At 38.6% G+C, this 22,707-nt stretch overlaps 2 protein-coding genes across 2 annotated transcripts; one reads left to right on the forward strand and one right to left on the reverse strand.

Moving 5' to 3' along the window:
• Window positions 1-19,127: 19,127 nt before the first annotated feature.
• On the forward strand, window positions 19,128-20,636 carry LOC113287742 (vacuolar protein sorting-associated protein 28 homolog 1-like). The gene is made up of 2 exons (XM_026536576.1): window positions 19,128-19,277; window positions 19,594-20,636. Exon 2 carries the CDS (start codon window positions 19,768-19,770, stop codon window positions 20,395-20,397), a length of 630 nt encoding a protein of 209 aa, XP_026392361.1. The 5' UTR covers window positions 19,128-19,277; window positions 19,594-19,767; the 3' UTR covers window positions 20,398-20,636.
• A 325-nt stretch (window positions 20,637-20,961) lies between these two features.
• Window positions 20,962-22,650, reverse strand: LOC113287741 (syntaxin-124-like). Its single transcript, XM_026536575.1, has one exon. The coding sequence runs from the start codon at window positions 22,324-22,326 to the stop codon at window positions 21,421-21,423; it is 906 nt and encodes a 301-aa protein (XP_026392360.1). The 5' UTR covers window positions 22,327-22,650; the 3' UTR covers window positions 20,962-21,420.
• Window positions 22,651-22,707: the final 57 nt, after the last annotated feature.

The raw sequence follows: 22,707 nt of genomic DNA on the forward strand, positions 1-22,707 counted from the left end.
TGAATGGCTTCCTTTGAATGCACTTCTGTCTTCTGAAATTCTTCTGTTTCGTTTTTTTTTTGAAAGGCAAATGAAACACCTGGCTTTATGGTTTTGATTTTCTGGATTTTTGGGTTGATAGACAAGTGTTACCTATGAGGGTTTTGGATTATTATTCCGGATGAACTGTTTTAGGATGATGCCATTTTTGGTTATGATTGTAAGTGACACAAACATACCAGGGAATATATGGAACCGTGAACGTTGTGTGTCGGTAGATGACATGGGATGAAACATAACATGGCTATCGGTTTTATCATTTCAGTGAAAACTTGAAATAGTAAACCATATATTTTTTCTAGGCAAGACTTACTCTATTTTTGGATCTGCTAACGAAAAATGAGTCAGGTGCAAGTCCGAGTTTTGTGAGAAGCACCGCAATTGTGGAAAGTCTCCAGTCATCCCTGAGTCACTTGATAATCGAGTCGTCAATCCCTGGGAGGATCATTTGCTTTTAACCTCTGGGAAGTTCCCAGTCACCCCTTGCCGTGTCATGACTGGTAATCGGGTCGTCTGGTAACTGAGTTGTCGATCCCTGAGCGGATCGTTTTCCTCTACCGTCCTGATGTCTGGGTCGAAGTATGAGATCGAGCATTGAAAATTGACATTGTAACCGAAAGACCAATCTCCCACTGTGGTCACCAATTATTTGAGGGTGAAAACAGTTTTGCTGGTTTCGGTAATTTCGTGTGATGTGGGTGAGAAACAAATCTAAACCCTAAATAATGTACTGCAAGGGAGTACTTTAGATTCGAGAGATCAATCTGTACAAGTCCAGACTAAACCAAGAAATGGTCGTTTCAGACTTACTTCGGTCACAAAGTGGAGGAGAATGGTTGGTTTTGGGGAGGGAAGCGAATAGAGTATTGAGATCAAAATAGTTGATTCTGGAAGAGTAGTTGTTTTCTGACTTGAATCAGAAAGTGGGAAGCTAACAGATGGGAAAGGTAGCAAACGTTTTCTGATTGTTGTATGCTCCTGACCAGAACTTGTTGTTCGGTGGAAATAGGTAATGCCTATTTATACAAGTCGAAGTGAAACGTACTCTGGTCTCATTAAGAAATGGAAAACAGGTGAGTAAATGGGAGGAGGTGGTAACTGATGGTTTATCAAAAGTGATTGTAGTTGAAGTGGTAAAACGGATTCGTATCAGACTTGTGAAGAAAACAATTTTTCTATATTTAAATTAAACACGCAAATAAATAAAATAGTTCAAACCTTTAGAGAAAAACACCAAGACTTGGATTCCACCATTGATCCATTATTTGATAAATTCTAATAATTAATATTCATGCAATTTTTCTTTTAGAGTGATTCTAATATTATGCCTTTTGTAGATTTTTGAAGTAATAAATGTAAACACCAAGCATGAAACATCAAGAGTCTTAAACTAAGCATGCTCCATCAAAATGAATCACAATTATTCAATAAAAATTCCATGCAAATAATCATGTAATAATATTGCAAATAAGTAATAAAGTTAGAATTATACCATAAATAAGGACCAATGGCTTCCTCCGTCGCCTTGGCTAAGGGGTTTAGCTCCTCATCCCAAAAACACACTCACAAGATAAATTCATGGCTAAAATAGGTGTTTTTATTGATGTATAAGATGAAACAGGAAATTGTAACGCTGTGAAAGTGTTACAGCGTCACCGTTACAAAGGGGTCACTGTTACAAAAGAGTATGGTAATTTAAGACTGCTGTAAACGATAACTATCTATTGCTGTGAAACAACAACAGTGGTATTCAAAATAAGTCTGCTGAAGAACGACGGACTCTGCGAGTCTGTTCTTCGTGTTCTTCAGAAGCTTTAATGGCAGCAGCAGCAACAGCGTTGTCTCCTCTATAATTGCTTCTCCTAGGCTCTCATCGACTCTAAACTCTCTCCTAAGGTTTTCCAAACTTTTCTTTGATGTAAACCAACACTTATATAGCCCAACAGATCCATAAATCTCGACTAAATATGCGATTATTCTTTTTCTTCTTCTCATGCAGTTGAAACGATAATCGCTTCTGTTGAGCTTTTTCACGTGCTGTTGGCTATAAAACAGCTACCAAACTCTTCCATCATCTTGAATAGGACCATGTACATGTTAATCCATCGTCAAAGTCCTCCAGAAATCTCTCAAAAATATTCTAAAAACCCAACAGAGAACACGTCTCTCTGTTGGAAACTTTGAAACCCTCTCTCGGCCATTCCAGCCCAATTGGTTGGTTCCAATCGATTGTACTAGGCCTGTTTAGTCCATCCAAGTCCAGCCCAACTGATTTCGGCGATTGAATCTCGTTAAAACTCCATCAAAATTCGATTATCAATCTGCCAGTGAACTTCCCACCAATTTTCCAATTCAGAACGTGAAGAAGGTGGGTGCCCTTATCATGTGTTGTTCTCCCTTTAGCAGCTGCCTGGAAATAGGTCACCCCTTAGTAATTAGGTTACCCCTTATCCAAAATCGAGGGTCCGTATAGTGATTTCTCTGGGACATTTTCCGCACTTTTTTCGGGGTTCCTCCGGGATATTCCTGGGGTACTTCCGGTACAATTCTGGGGCGCTTCCGGCACGTTATCAACGGAGGTCCAAATGCCGCATTTTTAGCCAATTTCGCCACAAAGCCTTATTCTTCCAAAAACACCTACAAATAAATAAAATAACCAAATAAGTACGATATCGAGCACTAACAATATATACAAATGAGCTATATTAGACACATAAATGCGTCTATCAAATACCCCCAAACTTATTATTTGCTAATCCTCGAGCAAATCTAATCTAAAATAAAATGACTACACTTAGCACGTGCAGTAAGCCGTTAAACCACTAGGTGGCCCTAGTGGCGGAGTGTTGTCTCCGGAGGGTTTACCAGAGGTGTACCCACAAAACCTTAATACTCCAGAGCTTAGCTATCTACGCAGAACCTTGGAAGGCACTAAAGAATCTCCTTGGTTGGCATACTTATTGACTATAGGAAGAAGTACCTTGATGCGAAATTCCAAAGTGACAGAGCTCTACTCAGATAGTTGCACTATGGACATCATATTCGGAGTCAAACTAATCACATGGAAAGATTAAGAAGATGGATATAGAAAAACATAGATGGTTTTGATGTTTACTAAGTGAACGACGTTTCCCATATCTGTCTGAAGGCCTCCGCCAAAATGAACCCATCCTAATGGATTGAGATACTAGTCTGACTAATATCAACACACTGGCATATACAAGGGTACCAGTGGTCGATAACCTAACTCTAGGTCAACACAACTGGCATATACAAGGGTACCAGTGGTCGACTTTATTGAATTTATTCCTTTTGGTCAAATGGTCTGGTCTCAATTTTTTTTTTTTTTTTTTTTTTTTTGATAACTACCATTTTTTTTCATCTCTTTTTCTTTTTCAATTTTTTTTTTTCATGGTATCTCAATCACTCTAATTCACCCTAGCATTGGTAACAACTTGAATCGTGGGCCCCACCTATCACTTAGAGAAACATAGTTTAAAAACAAAATAAAATAAAAATAGAAGTGAAAAGGACTCAACGAGATATGGTGAAACTATCATGTTATTTCTAACACCTGAGCTCTGTGCTTTTATGAATAGACTCTTCTAGATGTTTCCATCTAATCAGATTGGTTCTCAACTCCTACAACCAAAATGCTTCCATCCAGTTAGATTAGTTAGTGCAATCCTCAATAGGCATAATTTCTAAGCTCTGGAGTTTATTTATTGCAACTAAAAGCCAAAAAGTGTTTCTTCCCCCCCCCAAACTTAAATCTAACATTGTCCTCAATGTTTCTACTTATGAAATTAAAGCACATACAAGGAGAAAATGTTACCACTGGAGGGAAAAGAAATAAGGAAGGATATTACCGTATCACAAGAACGCGGGAGCCTCCCAGTAAATGCTAAATTTATAGTCATTAGCTAGACATCAAATACCTCAAAAAGAATTTTCACCTTCCAAAGTCGTATACCAATAGTCGAAACAATTGTGGGTCCATAAGACCAAATAGAACTGCCACTAATAGGAGACAAATAGTCAAGAACAGAAAAATGAGCAGAAAGAGCACAACCTGATCTAAAGTTTCTCGCAAGACAATTGGATTTATCTGGAGTGCCCAATTGGGCTTCATATGAGTGTCTCGGGAAACATATTCATCCGAAAAACGGGCCTCTAACATATGGATTTTCTCCTGGACAGTATCAGGAGGATCGGGTTGTGGAGTCTGAATAGACTCAGGGAATACCTCACTAGGCTCGAGTCCCAAGTTAGGGACTTCCAATGGGGATACTTGACTATCACAAGAATCATTACTACCTCCAAACATAGGGTTTTCACTACTCTCAGAACCTTTAATTATTGCTTGGATTTCCGAATCTTCGGAGTCCTTGAAATGCTCAAGAGCTTCTTGTAGTTCTACAGTAGGTTCACCTATCTGTCTTAGTAAGATTGTCTCATCAAATGCATCCACACAATCATTAAATAAAGTGTCATCCCAATTATCCTGAATTTGAACTAAAGTGCTAATCATATTCACTTCCTCTAAATCATTGGAAGGTTGTCTAGTAACATTAAAAACATTCAGTTCAGTGGTCATATTACCAAAGGATATGTTCATGAGTCCAGTCCTACAATTGATGATAGCATTAGATGTGGCTAAGAATGGGCGACCTAAAATCACCGGGACGTGAGCACTTGGGTCCTGAACTGGCTGGGTGTCTAGAACAACAAAATCAACTGGATAAACAAACTTATCAACCTCAATTAGAACATCCTCTATGACACCACGAGGGACTTTGACAGACCTATCAGCTAATTGTAGTGTCATGTTGGTCGGTTTCAGCTTACCAAGACCTAGCTGGGTGTATACATGATACGGGAGTAAGTTAACACTAGCTCCTAAGTCAAGTAATGCCTTATCGACCATGTGATTACCAATTGCACAAGATATGGTAGGGCATCCAGGGTCCTTGTACTTAGGGAGTGTTTGGTTCAGAAGAATTGAACTTACTTGACCAGCTAAAAAGGCTTTCTTATGGACATTAAGCTTACGTTTTCGTGTACAAAGATCCTTAAGGAACTTGGAATAAGATGGTAGTTGCCTAATTGCTTCTAGTAACGGAAGGTTTATGGTAACTTTCTTAAAAACCTCCATTATGTCATTAAAGTTTGATTCATTTTTTGTTGGTGCCAATAACCGGGGAAATGGGGCTCTGGGGACAAAACCAGGCTCAACAGGACCCTCATTGGTCTCTTTAGAGACTCTATCAGTCTCCTCATTTTCTGGCTCATAAGGGTGAACTACAGCATGTTCACTTTCAGGTATGTCGACCTTATTATCAACTTTCTTTCCACTCCTAAGGGTCGTGACAGCATTCACATGATTGTACGATTTCTCTCCTCTAGGGTTAGGATCAGTATGACTAGGGAACCTTCCATCTTCTCTCTCACTTATAAACTTAGCTATTTGTCCTACTTGAAGTTCTAACTTGGCAAGACTCTGGGAAGTATTCTTCAATTCCTGCCTAGTTTCTTGTTGAAAGCTCATGTGGTTCTTTGATAGCATGTCATGGTTACTTACTAACATAGTGATAGCTTCCTCTAAGGTAGAGATCTTTTTCTCGGAAGTGTTCTGAAACTGGGTTTGACCTGAAGAGTTCTTAAAACCAAAACCTGGGGGAGGCTGAGAATTGCTAGACTGGCCTTGACTCTGGCCCTTAGACCAAGAGAAATTAGGATGGTTTCTCCAACCAGGGTTGTAGGTTTCTGAGTATGGGTCAAACTTCTGACGGTTCTCAAACCTAGCATTGTTATAGACAGCATGGGCTTGTTCTTCACTAACCTGACCTTCCCATAATGAATTATCGGGCTCTATTCCACAACTAGAGACTTGAGAGGCTCTATTAGGTTCAACAAGGGACCTATTTTTAGACTGGCCCATTTCCAAAGCTTCTAACCTTCTAGATAAAGCAGCAAACTTAGCATCTGAACCAAAACTTGTATCTACCACATTGGTGCTACTTCTATTGACTAAGAGTCTTTTAGGGGGTTCAACACAAGATTCCCACTGTTGGGATTTTTCAGCGATAGCTCCTAAGAAGGTAAAAGCATCATCACATTTTTACTAGTGAACTCACCAGCGCACATAGACTCAACCATGGCTTTGGTCGAATAGTCTAAACCATCATAAATAATCTGTACGAGTTTCATATTATCAAATCCATGGTGAGGACACTGAGATAGGAGATCATTGAATCGCTCTAAAAACCTATAAAGAGACTCTCCCTCTTGTTGCACACTAGCACTAATTTTCTGCCTAACAGCTGCAGTTTTATGCTTAGGGTAGAATTTCATATAGAAGGCAGCGATAAGTTCCTGCCATGTTTCTATGGATTCAGACGGTAGGTTGTTCAGCCAGGTCTTGGCTTTGTCTCTCAAGAAAAGGGAAACATCTTAAGTTTCAAGACTTCATCAGTAAGGTCCTTTATCCTAATTGTCCCACAGATTTCCTCAAAGTCCCTAATATGAAAATAAGGGTTCTCATCATCTTTTCCTAAGAATATAGGGATCATCTGAAGAATACTAGGTTTTATCTCGAAATTAGCCGTAGTGGCTGGCAATTTAATGCATGAAGCTCGGTTGGTCCTAGTTGGGAACATGTAATCTTTCAAAGTTGCCATCGCTGGCACAACAGAAGTACTAGGGGTACTTTTATCACTCAGAGATAAATTCTCAAAACTGAAGTTTCCAAAAACAGGGCTCTCAAAAGAAGAGTCTTCGAGCTCCCTGCTTAAATCAGAAGAACTACTAGGTTTTTCGCTAATCAATCGACCTAGAGTATCTCTTTTCCAAGCCCTATTAACAAAATCGGGCATACACTAAAAAGTTCAAAAAGAAATAAAAAAAATCCTAACAGGAAGGTTCTAGCAATCACACAGCAGGCTGACTCGACTTTACCACAGCAAACCTAAAGATTTCTAGCAAACAACAAGCATGATGGCTCCACTTAGATTGTTTCTAGACCAGCTTCTAATCCTTCGAAAGGGAATTCGTTACAATTTGAGCAAACCCCTCTGGAATCAATCCAAGTTAAAGCAAGTTGAATCGAGGCGAGGGAAGCTCAGTGGAGCTTTGATACCCAAAACCTCACCGATCCTATGCGGCGCAGTCACGCATTCAACTCGCAGAAACCGTCAAGAACTTCGAGGTGTGCTTAAAAGAGTAACCAATATTTTTCGAATGATTGTCCTGTTAAGCTCGATACCCTATAGGTCTCTTTCTAGTCCAAATTTTAGGCTTAGGTTCGCTTTAGGTTTCGTTTTCCTAAGGCGGGCAAGAAGGGAGCGGTGATGAAATCCGAACCCTTATCTTTAGGCCAGGCCTTGCCCTTTACTAGGAATAAAAACAGTCCTTTCGTCCTCACATAATTCCTTAAGGAGTACAGTAACTCGCTTGCAGGGGATTCGCGAGTGTTTCGATTACCTCCCGTACCAGACGGGCGAAGAACCGTGTAGTCGACTCGGGCCACGACTCCTATGCCGTGTGCGAACCCGAGGGGCCGAGACGATATGTAATCGTCGTCCTTCCCTGCAAACAGTTTATATTTAAGGGTACCCTTCCGTAGGGTTTAAAAATAAAAATAAAAATGTCCCAAAATTAATGTCCAAAGTCCATAAAAAAAATACAAAAGAAAAGAAAGTCTAAAAAAAAAATTACAAAAAAAAATGTCTCTCTTTTTTTTTCTCTCTTTTACAAAATAAAGAAAATCTTCTTCTTTCGCTCCTTTAGCTTTTTTTCGCTCCCAAACTTTAAGTAAATCACCACAAGCTTTGGCAAAATTGTCTTTCGCTCCAATCTTCAAAAATCTGCAAGGAAACAAAAAAAACCCAAAAAACGTAAAGAAGAACAAAAATAATAAAAATAAAAAAAATCTAAAAAAAATGCTAACTAAACACAGGTCCGCGTCGGCGGCGCCAAAAATTGATGGTTTATCAAAAGTGATTGTAGTTGAAGTGGTAAAACGGATTCGTATCAGACTTGTGAAGAAAACAATTTTCTAGATTTAAATTAAACACGCAAATAAATAAATAGTTCAAACCTTTAGAGAAAAACACCAAGACTTGGATTCCACCATTGATCCATTATTTGATAAATTCTAATAATTAATATTCATGCAATTTTTCTTTTAGAGTGATTCTAATATTATGCCTTTTGTAGATTTTTGAAGTAATAAATGTAAACACCAAGCATGAAACATCAAGAGTCTTAAACTAAGCATGCTCCATCAAAATGAATCACAATTATTCAATAAAAATCAATTTTCCAATAAAAATTCCATGCAAATAATCATGTAATAATATTGCAAATAAATAATAAAGTTAGAATTGTACCATAAATAAGGACCAATGGCTTCCTCCGTCGCCTTGGCTAAGGGGTTTATCTCCTCATCCCAAAAACACACTCACAAGATAAATTCATGGCTAAAATAGGTGTTTTTATTGATGTATAAGATGAAACAGGAAATTGTAACGCTGTGAAAGTGTTACAGCGTCACCGTTACAAAGGGGTCACTGTTACAAAAGAGTATGGTAATTTAAGACTGCTGTAAACGATAACTATCTATTGCTGTGAAACAACAACAGTGGTATTCAAAATAAGTCTGCTGAAGAACGACGGACTATGCGAGTCTGTTCTTCGTGTTCTTCAGAAGCTTTAATGGCAGCAGCATCAGCAGCGCTGTCTCCTCTATAATTGCTTCTCCTAGGCTCTCATCGACTCTAAACTCTCTCCTAAGGTTTTCCAAACTTTTCTTTGATGTAAACCAACACTTATATAGCCCAACAGATCCATAAATCTCGACTAAATATGCGATTATTCTTTTTCTTCTTCTCATGCAGTTGAAACGATAATCGCTTCTGTTGAGCTTTTTCACGTGATGTTGGCTATAAAATAGCTACCAAACTCTTCCATCATCTTGAATAGGACCATGTACATGTTAATCCAGCGTCAAAGTCCTCCAGAAATCTCTCAAAAATATTCTAAAAACCCAACAGAGAACACGTCTCTCTGTTGGAAACTTTGAAACCCTCTCTCGGCCATTCCATCCCAATTGGTTGGTTCCAATCGATTGTACAAGGCCTGTTTAGTCCATCCAAGTCCAGCCCAACTGATTTCGGCGATTGAATCTCGTTAAAACTTCATCAAAATTCGATTATCAATCTGCCAGTGAACTTCCCGCCAATTTTCCAATTCAAAACGTGAAGAAGGTGGGTCCCCTTATCCTGTGTTGTTCTCCCTTTAGCAGCTGCCTGGAAATAGGTCACCCCTTAGTAATTAGGTTACCCCTTATCCAAAATCGAGGGTCCGTATAGTGATTTCTCTGGGACATTTTCCGCACTTTTTTCGGGGTTCCTCCGGGATATTCCTGGGGTACTTCCGGTACAATTCTGGGACGATTCCGGCACGTTATCAACGGAGGTCCAAATGTCGCATTTTTAGCCAATTTCGCCACAAAGCCTTATTCTTCCAAAAACACCTACAAATAAATAAAATAACCAAATAAGTACGATATCGAGCACTAACAATATATACAAATGAGCTATATTAGACACATAAATGCGTCTATCAGTAACCTGTAATGCTTGGAATTGATGTTCCATAAAAGAAATCGTTTCACCATTACTCCCTGTATTTACTAACCGCCTCATCCTTATGACACTTTATAATAACGAGAGTAGTGTACGCCGCACGATGTAAACCGCCAAACCAATACCCAATGAGCATCCCCAGTTTGTGACATGTGTTGATGACTCAAGTGTTTTCGTGGAAAACATTTAGCATGTTGTTTTTGTCTGGAAAGTGGAGCTTGGGAGACTTGCCGGCTCGGTGGTGACCTTCAATGGTCGAGATTTTGCATCTTAAGAGGAAGGTAGTCGTTGATTATTGCAAACTTTCGTTTGGTAGCCATTGGCATGAGAGTATGATCAATATGGCTTTATTATGTCCCAGTTTAGGCGCGGCCAAAAGTTAGGTTTTTGGCTTTATTTAGGCGCGACCAAACTAGGGCCAAAGGTTGCAATGCGTTAGCTGGTAACCTTGGACGGCTAAGATCTGCATCTTAGATGAAAAAGTGGTCGTTGATTGTTGTAGGCCTTCGATTTGGTAGCCGCATAGGGAAGGCCGGCATGGTGGTTGGCATGCCATTGACACATGTGGCATGGCATGCCTTGGCGCGGTTTGGCGTGGCCAAAGCTAGGGTTTTGGGCCAAAGGTTACCATGCATTGTTTGGCGACCTTAGACGGCTAGGATTTGCATCTAGGATGGAAGGGTGGCCGTTGATCTTCGCACGCCTTCGTTTTGGTAGCCACATGGGGAAGGCCGGCATGGTATGGCGCGGCAAGGTGGTTGGCATGCCATTGGCACATGTGGCATGACATGCCTTGGCGCGGTTTGGCGTGGCCAAAACTAGGGTTTTGGGCCAAAGGTTACCATGCGTTGTTTGGCGACCTTGGACGGCTAGGATTTGCATCTAGGATGGAAGGGTGGTTGTTGATCGTCGCACGCCTTCATTTTGGTAGCAGCATAGGGAAGGCCGGCATGGTGGGGCCAAGGCCAATGGCGCGGATGGCTTGGCATATTGGGGCCAAGGGTTTGGTATGGACGACTTGGCATGGTGGGGCCAAGGCAAGGTGCGGTTGGCTTGGATTGGTAGGGCCAAGGTTTTGGCATGCCATTGGCGCATGGTGCGGCTTGCATGGTTGGGGCCAAGGCAAGGCGCGGTTGGCTTGGCATGGTGGGGACAAGGGTTTGGCATGCCATTGGCGCATGGTGCAGCTGGCATGCCTTGGCGCGGAGATGTGGCTGACATGGTTTTCCATTGGCACAGTGGTGCGGCTGACATGGTTTTCCATTGGCACAGTGGTGCGGCTGGCATGGTTGGCATAACTTGGCGCGGAGATGTGGCTGGCATGGTTTGCCATTGGCACAGTGGTGCGGCGGCTGGCATGGTTGGCATGCCTTGGTGCAGAGATGTGGATGGCATGGTTTGCCATTGGCACAATGGTGCGGCTGGCATGGTTGGCATGCCTTGGCACGGAGATGTGGCTGGCATGGTTTGCTATTGGCACAGTGGTGCGGATGGCATGGTTGGTATGCCTTAGCGCGGTAGCATGAGAATTAGGGTTTGGTATGTACGAAGATGATGTCGGTCAATACTAAGGGTTCTGCCGTGGAACATGACACATGTATATAAAAAAGAAAAGGTACCCTGGTAATTCTTATCGTAGGTATGTTGAATGATTCAATAAATGCGCTAGTGGTTGTAGTGACGTCATGTCAGATGTAAGGTTTTACGATTTTAACCCTAAGCTAAAAACCACCATCAACAATAAGACATTTAAATAATCGTATGAATGCTATTGTTATTATGTGTATGTATAAAGGTGAATATTTCATCTTAGCAAACAATGTTTACATTTGTTTAAAGGAAGTACATTCATGAACTTGTTTTATGAATCGAAAGGGAAATTGCTAAGCTTATTGGTATCGTTATTCATTGCATATCGTTGGATTACCAATATGTGTGATTTAGTAGAACCGATCATAAATTGTTATGTATCTTGGTAAAACTAATCACAATGCCTGACTTATATATTAGTATGACTTTTATTAGTGTAACCGATCCTAAGTAGTCGACTAAGATGGTATGATCGATATTTGTAATTGGTGTGACCAATCCTAGTAATTGGTGTGACCGATCCTAGTAATTGGTGTGACCGATCACAAAAGAGTTGTGTAATCGATCCTTTTAATTCGTGTAACCGGTCCTAGAAATTGGTGTAACCGATCCTAGTGACTTGTGTAACCAATCACAAGTAATACCATGAGAATATGGTAACCGGTCCTGGTAATTGATGTAACCGATCCTAGTAACTAATGTAACTGGTCCCAGTAACCATATTAAGGTAGAACTGATCCTTGTGTTTGGTAGAACCGTAAACCCATGATTAGTTATTTTATATTTGATCAATCACATAGTTGTTCTTGGAATACAGATGAACCAATTCTAAACTTGTTTGGAAGTGTGGTATAATCGATTCCAATATTCTAAATATGAAAAAGGATTTACAAAGAAAAAAAGATGTCGACATACTTTGAACATGTTCAGTAACTCCTATCTTTTATTGTTCAAAGATATTCCTTAATAACTCAAGGATATCATGGACCGAAATAAATTAAGAATCTTTTAATTAAGGTTGTTAATTTTATATGCTTTAATTACCAGCAATTAAATGCATATCTTTAGAAAATAAAAATTGGTAATGTGCATTTACTAAATGGATATTTTCTTGAGAGTTCACAAATATTGGACAAAGCATTTCCAGGAATTATGAAAACCGATTTTGGGAATTTATTGCATATCTTAAGAACGATTTTGGAAATTTCTTGGTGTCCAAACATCCTTGGTCAATAAATACCCAAGTTTGCATTTCGAGCAAACTATCCAAAGAGCCAAGCAAACTTCATCTTTTTGTTGTTTCTGGTGGAGCCGTCTATTCGGAGAGGAAAGTACCCTAATTAGGCGAAATCTTTTACGACCGCTCGTTTAAAGACTTCTGTGGGATCAAGAAGCGATCTACGAGTATCGTTGGTGGGAAACTGGATATTGCAATTTATTTTAGTTCTCGATTGATTTGATTGACTAACGGTTGTTGAACTTTGATTGCACCTAGTTTGTTTATTCTTGAGAATCTTCTCTTCTGATATAAGATTCACTCAAACTAGATCGAAGTATCGACAGTATCTTTAGAACTGTTCGTAGATCTAAAGACGTCTTGTGATAATCCATCGTTAACAGACTCCGTTCTGTGTGTAATTGATCACAAGAGATTCAAGTGGTATTGTGCAGGTGTTTATTGAAGATTAAAGAAGATCTGAAGACAAATAAGATTTCTGATTTGGTTTTTATATCTTTGGGTGTGCACAAACCTTGATCGGCTAGGATCCAATTCGAATTGGATTTATTCGATTGATTAGTTATGTAAGATCAGAATCACCTTATAGTTTCTTGTTTGATTCTATATTGATTGATTGCAAATCTAAACTCTGCTACTTCGGTAGTTGTTGGATAGATTGATCTGGCCAGGTAAAGGAGTTTATTTTTTAAACAGAAGAGGCTTTTCTTATGACTTGAGATATCTTCATCTGAAAGAATCAAGAGTTGTTACCAAACAGATTTGTAGTTCCTTTACTGTTTGGAATATGGTCCAAATGAATTGTTCCAGTGCGTGCACTTATTGAATGTCGGAAGCGCAGGGATACTGAATAAACTAGGTGAATTATAGGTTTAGTTGCTTGGTCTCAGCTATACGAAGTTTGTTAGATTTTGTATATCGGCTTAATTATGAGAATTCAATTTGGACTAGGTCCCGGGTTTTTTTTTGCATTTGTGGTTTCCTCGTTAACAAAATCTTGCTATGTCATTTACTTTTCTTTTCTGCAATTGTTCTTATTATAATTTAAAGTAAATTACACAAACGTTAACTCCGTATTACTTGATAGCGATCCTATAGAGTTTGGTTAAGTCCGAACCTATTATCAAGTAATCACACTTTGGTTGTTGTATTGTATCGATCTCGTATCCATAGGCGATCACACAAAGTGTGAATACCGATTTGTAGTATTTTCTCGACTTTTTTCATAGACAATCACTTTCGCTAAGAAGATTTATAAATGGATAAATTAAAGATTGTGGTGTATTTGGGCACCCTCGTCTTTTCATGTTTTAATATTACGAAACGATTATGAAGTTAAATTTTAGGGAATTGTATTTAGTATATCCATATAAACAACATACTTATGATTTGATTTTAGGAATTTTTTTATCTTTGTATTTGGTATTTTAATAGTTTCAAGGAATTGTATTTAGTATTTTTCATGTAAATAATTAGTTTTATAGTTGTTGGATGCTTATATAAAATTAATTTATGATCGTCCGGATGATGTGAACATTACTTAATCCTACCTGGTATGTTTAAATATTTGACGTAAAATGATGTGTAGTTATTTTCAACTTGGACATGCATTCACAAAGTAGGACTTCATGTCCCCAGAATATTTACACCAATTAAGATAAGTGTCCCCAAAAAAAATCAATGCGCAGACTTCCTATTTCGGCCAATACAAAGCGGGTTTAATCACATTTCATCGTGAGAATTCAGAAAGTTTATTTAGGTTTTACATATTTCGCATCCCCGCTTTCCCTAATTCCCACTCCAGTCACATAATTTTTGTTTTATATAACTCCTTCTAGGTTGGGTAAATAAAACTCACCCAACTTTATTTTACAGGTGACTTTATCTATATCTACCACCACCGTATTCCTTTGACTCATCTCTCTTGAATATAATTATAAATTTAGTAATCCGCTACTAACCTCTGTAACTTGTGACGGCATCGCTGCAACATCTTTTATATTACCATCACTATTATTATATATGTATTGTTCTAGTGATATAAGCATAGTTTTACTGTTACAATAATGGTACCCGAAATGAGAGGAGCGACAATCATAACCAATCATAGAATCGTTGTTTAACTAGAGATGTTGAATGATCCAACAATCCAAGGAACCATTTCTTTCTTTATTACATGTTCCAATTGATCCACGGAAATCAAATGAAAATAGAGATGCTAAGAGCAACTGCAGTGGACGACTAAACCCAAATTTGGTGTCGAGTGGGCTGGCGTAGTGGGACGGACCATCGATCAAAATTTGATCAAAGAATAAAACCCAGACCAAATTTGGTCAGTGATCAAGACCAAACCCAAATATAGTCGGGCGTTTATATAATGTCCGCCTACACGACGGGCGTTGGTATAATGTCCGCATGTAGCCGCGCGTTCGTAAAGTTAACGCCTGATTCAGGGGCGTTGGTATAATGTCCGCCTGGATGGGGCGTTGGTATAATGTCCACCTGGATGGGGCGTACGTAAAGTTAACGCCGGACACCCAGGCGTACATAAAGTTAACGCCTCTCTTGGGGCGTTGATATAGTCATGATCCCACCATTAACTAGTTTTGAAAACTTTGCTTGGGGCGTTGTCTTTATCAACGCCCCATTTTTTTTATTTTTTTATTTTTTGAATCCGGGCGAACGTATAATCTCCGTCCCACACACCAGGCGTTGCTATAGTTCACCCCCCATATCAGACGTTATCTTTATCAACGCCCCATACCAAGCGTTATCTTTATCAACGCCCCATGCCAGGCGTAATCTTTATCTACGCTGGACGATGAAGCGGACTTTATATCAACGCGCGACCAAATTTACTCGTCACCCGCTACGCCACAGGACGGACTAAACCCAAATTTGATCTTTTTTTTAGTCTTTGGTCTTTAGTTATACTCGCACCACTGTGGACGCTCTAAGGGAACAGATACTTAGGTTATTATCTTATTTAACTAGGTTTTCATTATAATCAATTATCCCAATTTTAATAATCTTGAATCAATGGGAGTGGATAATTTATTGTCCACGCTATTATATTATATAACAAAATTAAAAAAATAAATAAAGAATTTGTAATTCTTCAAACCTAATAAAAATGGTGATTTGATGATTTGGTGGTTAACCATAGAGCTCGAGTTCTGGTTACCCAGTTTAAAAAAGGTTATAGAAAATATGATTTGTAAAGTTGGGATGGGAATTAGGAAAAATGGAGACGGAAAATAGGTAAAACCTTTATTTAAGGACGATGCGACTATGATATGGTCGGGCCACATACTTCAAGTATGTGATCCTTCTTTAAATGTTGACACGTCGTACAAAGTGAAGAAAAAAAATTGAAAAACACTTTTATTACCTAAATGTTTTTTTTTAACTTCCTACTTTTTCTCAAAAAGTATAACGGGTAAGGAGATTTGGAGGGGCAGGTTTTTTAGTTTTTTTTTTTTTGATACGAAAAAATAATTTGTTGCTTAATGAGTAGTGAAGTTTTGATCCGTGGTTAAAAGACCACAGATTACACTGTCAAAACCACCATAGGTTTCTAATGTCAAAGCCTCCTCTCTAACAGATTTGGCAATAACATCGCCACTTGGTTATCATCTCTATTAACAAAAGTAAAATTATGTATTGAAAACTTGAGATTAAGTGTCTTATCTTTTTTATTGCATTCCTATTTTCCCGTTGAATGAGCAGAGAAGATCCGGTAACTGATTGTATGACAAGTTTTGCATCCGCTTCAATGTGAATTTTAGTGAGCTGCATATCTCTTGCCCACGTTAAATCCTCACGTACTGCCATACATTCACCAGCTTCAGGACTTAGTGCTCCATATCTGTAGCCTCCTTTGATTCCAAGGCATGCACCTGTGTGATCACGAAGAATGAGACCAAAACCAAGTTGGTTGGTGTTGTAATCAAAGGAAGCATCTACATTTAACTTAAGTATGCCTTCTGATGGAGGTTTCCAACGCGACTCTTTGGGAATATTCTGAGCATGATAACTAAATGATATTATATACAATGAGACGCCAGATGGTAATGAATTTTATGAACATATGTATGTGGGTTCAGAAAAACTCCCTGAAACACGACATCACATCTGTCTTTCCAAAGTATCCAGGCTCCAATCATAACAACGAATATCCATTTTTCTTCGCGAATAATATCAGTTGCAGAGAACCATCTTGTTACCCATTCTGAAACAGAATTACAGTTTTCTGTATCTGAGTCAATATTAATATGAACTCCCCTTCAAACTACCCTTGCATGCCGCATTCGAATATAAAATGTTCAATAGTTTCCTCAGAACAACCACATATGTCACACTGTGTATCTCCACTTTCATTATGATAAAACAGTTTGCTCTTAGTTGGATGTGACTCTCTGATACATTTCCAAGAGCAGTATGACTTCCCCATAAAGACTTCTAGACCTTAGTGTCCACAACAAATCCATTTAATTGTACTTCATTGGTACTCAGAGCGAGTTTCTTGTAAGTACTTTTGACTGAGAATTTTCCATCCCTAGCAGGCATCTATACAGTAACATCTTCTTTAGAAAGATCAATATATAAACTCTGAATTTTATTGGAAGTATCAGGGTCAAAAAGCTTATTTAAAAGACTTATATCCCAGTTTTGAGTCTCAGGAATCATAAGTTCAAAAACTTCTTCATAAAATATGAAAGTGTCATGCATTGGGATTGAGGGATGAGGAATACTTGGTATCCATCTGTCTCTCCATATTTTTGTTCTTTTTCCATTATTTATCTCCATGAAGTAGTTTTGTTGCACAATTTGAAGACCTTTAGAGATTTTAGTCAAAACACAGGAGCAGTTTTTAGATGAAATGTTTTGATGAATGATATCTCCATTCTTGAAGTATTTTCTCCTTAGAAGTTGAGACATCAGATTATCTGGTTCATTGCATATCCTCCTGGCCAGTTTGGTGAGTAAACCTAAGTTCAGTTTCACAAGATCTCTGAAGGATAAATCACTCGATTCTTTTGGAACACAAACTTTGTGCCATGCTATAGGGTTACTGCCTTTGTTGGTTTTATGTCCCAGAAGAATTTTCTTTTTATAGAAGTAAGCAGGTTAATTATAGTTTTTGGAATCTTGAAAGTACCCATCTCATAAATAGGTACAGAGTTCAAAACATGTTTAATCATAGTACCTCTGCCAGCTTGAGATAAAGAAATGGAATTCCAAGAAGAAAACTTATTTTCAAAGTTTTCTTTTGTTGACTTGAATGACTCTAGTTTGGAATGACCCAGAATGAGTGGTGAACCCAAATATTTCTCCTTAGAGTTCATCTTCTTAACACCAAGAATGTGAGTGAGAGTATCTGCAACCTCAGGCTTAGTCCTTTTACTGAAATGCACTGCTATTTTTTCAAAGTTTATCAGCTGACCTGACTGAGAGCTGAAATTGTGAAGTAACTCCAAAAGATTGTTAACTGAAGTGAGATTTGCTTGAGTGAAAAACAGGCGGTCATCTGCAAATAGCAAATGATTAACGACTGGAGATAAAATAACCACTTTAATATCTTTTATGTTTTTTATTTTTAATGTTGGGACTCAGTAAGTTGTCTAGAAAGAGATTTCATAATTACAATGAAAAGATAAAGTAGAAATTAACGTTTAAAGTAAAAGAGGATCACCTTGTACTGTCCTTCTTGTAGGAAGGGCAACCACATCGTAGCCGGGGCGATTTAAGGGGGAGATTTCAACCGACTTCGGTATAATAGTGTTTTGGGGCACATAGAAGAGTAGGGTTGAACATGGTGTCGGTTAACCGTTGGAAACCGACCGAACCAGACCAATAAGCAAGAAACCGAACCAAACCATTTAGATTTGGATTGGTTTGGTAAAAAATGTTGAAAAACCGACATTACTGGTTTGGTTTTGGTTTGACCTGAAAACCGAACCAAAAACCATTGGGGAACCGATTAATTTTTAAACTTAATTTCTACCGTTGATTTAAAAGTATTAGATTCTACCCATTAATTTAGAGGATAAATAGAAACCCTAAATCTAATATTTCATTATGATACTCTCCCTCTTTCTCTTTCTCCTTCTCTCAGCCGCCTCCCTTCTCCACCCCCAACTACAGCTGCTGCTACTCGACTTTTTTCTTCCCGTCTTCCTTCTTTTTTATTTGTCAATATCTAAATTAAGATATATTATATATCTTCATTTGATCTCTAGAATTAGAGTAAGCTTTAACTATTCTTGATTTTTTTTTGTCTGTATATTTGTGTAAACCAATACTATCGGCAACTACGATTTTTTTATCTGTAAATTTGTGTATTTTTTTTTTGGTTTGACATAATTATTGGTTAACCAAAAACCACTGGGACAAACCGAAACCAACTGGAACCATTTGGAAACCGAACCAATGATTAATGGATTGATTTGGTTTAGATTTTTAGAAACCAATAATATTGGTTTCGGTTTTGGTTTTGGTTTGGCTAGAAACCGAACCAAAACCGACCATGAACAGCCCTATAAAAGAGCGTCCAAATCCAAAACGACAAACCGGTTTGGTCCGGTACTACTATTTTCCGGAAATTGTACGCGTTTACTTGTTTGCTTCTCTCCATCCCTAATAGTACACACACGCAACCTAACCCCCTTTCTCTCGCACTGCAAAACATTATTATTCTTAAAAAATTTCTTCTTACCTGCAGCGATCTGGGAAGTCTCAATCATCGATTCTTCCTGATCCATGTTAGTTATCTCTATCTCTCTCCTCCATTAGATCTGTTGATTTTCTGAGCAAAGATATCATGTAATAGTGTGTAGAATTACATATAATATCTTCATTACCATCTAGGGTTGCTCGAAATTATACTTCTATTTATTTAGGCTAAAACTACTCGTTTCTATCGGTTTACTTTACACCATGAGTAACGCTTTCATCCTTGTGTACAATTACCCTCGTAATCATCCAAAACAGCCATTGAATTGCAAATATTTTCTTGCAATTATAATTTTTCTTGATGTAATCTGAAGTTTGATCTTTCCATCTTGATTTCTGTTACAGTTGTAAGCAAGAAACCTCTAATGCGCGTGACCCATTTTACTTCTCCAAAGGTACACAACTACCGAAGAAAACTAAAAAAACCCTTGAAAATAGAAACCCCTAATTAGATTTTTGTCAGTAGAAGTAGGATTTGAACCATAACTGATTTAAGAAGGTGATCACAACTCAATTTCAATGGAGGTGAAGCTCTGGAATGATAAACGAGATAGGGAAATGTATGACAACTTTGCAGATCTTTATGCCATCATTAAAACTACTGAGAAGTTGGAAAAGGCTTATGTTCGCGATTTAATTTCTTCGGTGGAGTATGAACCTGAATGTTTGAAGTTGCTTGCTCAGTTTAAAACCTTGACATCAACTTTAAAAGTTATTGTTCCAAGCGTTGATCGATTTATGGATACTTACAAGATGGATTGCCCTGCTGCTCTAAATCGTCTGGTCACTTCTGGTGTTCCTGCAACTGTTGAGCATCGTCAAGCTTCTGCTGGTGCTAACAATACATCTGCAGCAACTGTTGCGGAGTGTGTTCAATATTTTATAACTGCGATGGACACTCTGAAACTGAATATGTATGCTGTGGACCAGGTTCATCCAGTACTAGCTGATCTTTTGGCAGCACTCAATAAGCTTAGTATGCTGCCACCAGATTTTGAAGGAAGGGTGAAGATGAAGGAGTGGATTGCCAGATTATCGAAAATGGGGGCTGCAGATGAGTTGACAGAACAGCAATCTAGGCAACTTCACTTCGATTTGGAGTCGTCTTATAACTTGTTCATGGCAGCGTTGCCTAATCTTGGGTCTTAATCAGGTTTGAGAAAGACTGTAAATAGAATGGTGCGTTGTCTGTTTTCGTTTGGTTTTTCTTTTTCTTTTTTTTCCTTTTTTGTGCTTTATATTATCTGGAAGGATTACTGCTTGGAGCAATATAACTGGTACTGTAACAATTTATGAGTATTGAAACGGGTTAGAATGAGATGAGTTCTTTTGTTACAGATAATGAACAATCTTTTGCGTGTTTTGTCATAAGAACTGATTTCGTACAACCAGCTTGCGTATTCATGTATGAATTCGACTATTAAAGACCGAAAGCTGTCATAACAACATTTTCTGAGTTTCTTTGAGAAATAACATTTATTTCAGGCCCTTTAAAATCAGGAATGTGCTGTTCAGGATCCATTATTAATGTTCATGCCATTGGTCTTCACTTAACTAGCTATGAAAGCAGTAACAACTGAAAGATCATGCTGAACCTCTTAGTCGTTCTTAATGAACTCGTTGGTAACAGTCAGAGCTTCCAGGAACATATAATATAATATATTGGCAGGTTGAAATGGTGAATGTGATATCAGTTGGAATGGATGTTCTACATTTGAAACATAAATTTTGTATTTAGAGGAGCATAAGATATCAAGTTCATCTCCAGAAAAGGAAAGGTCGCGTGGAAAAGCTCCCGTTTAATTTCTGGTTCATCTCTATTCAGTTTAGATATACTTGGATACAGTCTCCTTTCACATCTTTACATTCATGGTAGTAATATAATACAACAATGTACATAATCCCTCTGCGTGATCAATACATGACATTGCAGGGTAAAAGCTCGACCAAGCTGCCAACACGATCTTCTTGAGGATTTACATTTAAAGGAGATGCTTTCTACTAACAGCTCTTCTCTCCTTGTTTCTTGTGCTGGAACATCCTTGGAGTCCCGTCGAGATAAGCTGATTTGATTTTCTAGAAGACCAGCAGGGGGACGTCTTTCCCGTTTCTGAAGAACCAAGAACATATGCCTGTTAGGTGCTCCCCTTGCCTATCTCTGTCTCTCTCTACCTAAAAAGGCCTAAGTTGTATCAAGATTGGTAGTAAAAGCAAAAAGATTAGTGCAGCACCAAGCAATATGGCGATGCAGGTCCACTTTCTTGAATTCTTTTGGTAATCTCTAGCCTCCTGGAGTTGATCAGTTCCTCGTCTGACAAATGAACTAGCATGAGCAACATGACTCTCAATGTCATTAAGCTGTTGACCTTGTGCTTCTACCAGTGCAGCCATATCTAAGAAGACTTGATGAAGTTCAATCAGGTTCCTCTCGATCTCCTTCACAGCATCATGACGTTCTTGAATTTCTGAAATTGTATCCATGATCTGTCCTCTACCTTGATCCTGAATGGCTTTTTGCAGGAATGTCTCACTTTCCCCACTCGATATTAAGTTCTCAATCAAATCTTCGTTGGCATTCTCACCCGTGACAGTGAAATACCTTCTTCCAACTGTCTCTTTATACTCGTCCGCCATTTTTGCCCGTAATGCTTGGAAGTCATCCATCATATCCTTGAGTTTCTTCCCTAACCCTCCGACTACAGAAGACCTTGTTCTATCAGCAGAACTCCCTGGCCCGCACCCAGGAATTTTTCTCTGAGCAGCATTGGATCTTTCAAGTGCTTCAAGTTTTCCCTTGATGACTTTAACCCGTTTCAAGACCTGGTTAACATCGGCATCCATTCGGGACCTTAGTTCTTTCACGGTTTTAGCATTATGTGCAGTTTTGGTTTCTTCATTTGCATCCTGTAATTTCCTGTAGAGTATCTCAACACCCTTCATATCCTCCTTGACACTCTCTACATCTTCAAAGAATTTATCGAGATTTATAGTCTCCTTCCCAGCCTCCATATCATCAAGGTAGGCCTGTTGTTTCAGGTCTGTGTATTTTTTGAATGAACTTGAGAACAGGTCGTTCATCTTGACCAGCTTGTTCTATGAATCCTTTGTGTCAATGGTGGTGGTGTATTTTTTTTCCCTTTTCTCCTGTGTATAAGCCAAGCTTGGGGCTCCTGCTTTTCTTCTTAGTGCATTTTTCTCATGATTCTTCTGGCTCCTTTTGTTATTGGTATTGGTTTTGTTTTTGTTCTTTCCTTGATTGTTTGTTAGAGTGTGGAGAAGAATTTGGGCGAATAGAAGAGAAGGTGAGAAGCAAATCTTTTTCCTCTAAAAAGTACAGACCACAATTGCAAAGACAGGATTAGGCAAAATGTCTTAATGAGGTAAATTTGTTAGAGGTTTGAGGTGATTAAGAGATAACAACCAATCAAACTTCAAGTCTGATTCGGTCATCCTTTTTTC

The sequence above is a fragment of the Papaver somniferum genome, chromosome 6, assembly GCF_003573695.1.
Source record: "Papaver somniferum cultivar HN1 chromosome 6, ASM357369v1, whole genome shotgun sequence".
Taxonomy (NCBI): Eukaryota; Viridiplantae; Streptophyta; class Magnoliopsida; order Ranunculales; family Papaveraceae; genus Papaver; species Papaver somniferum.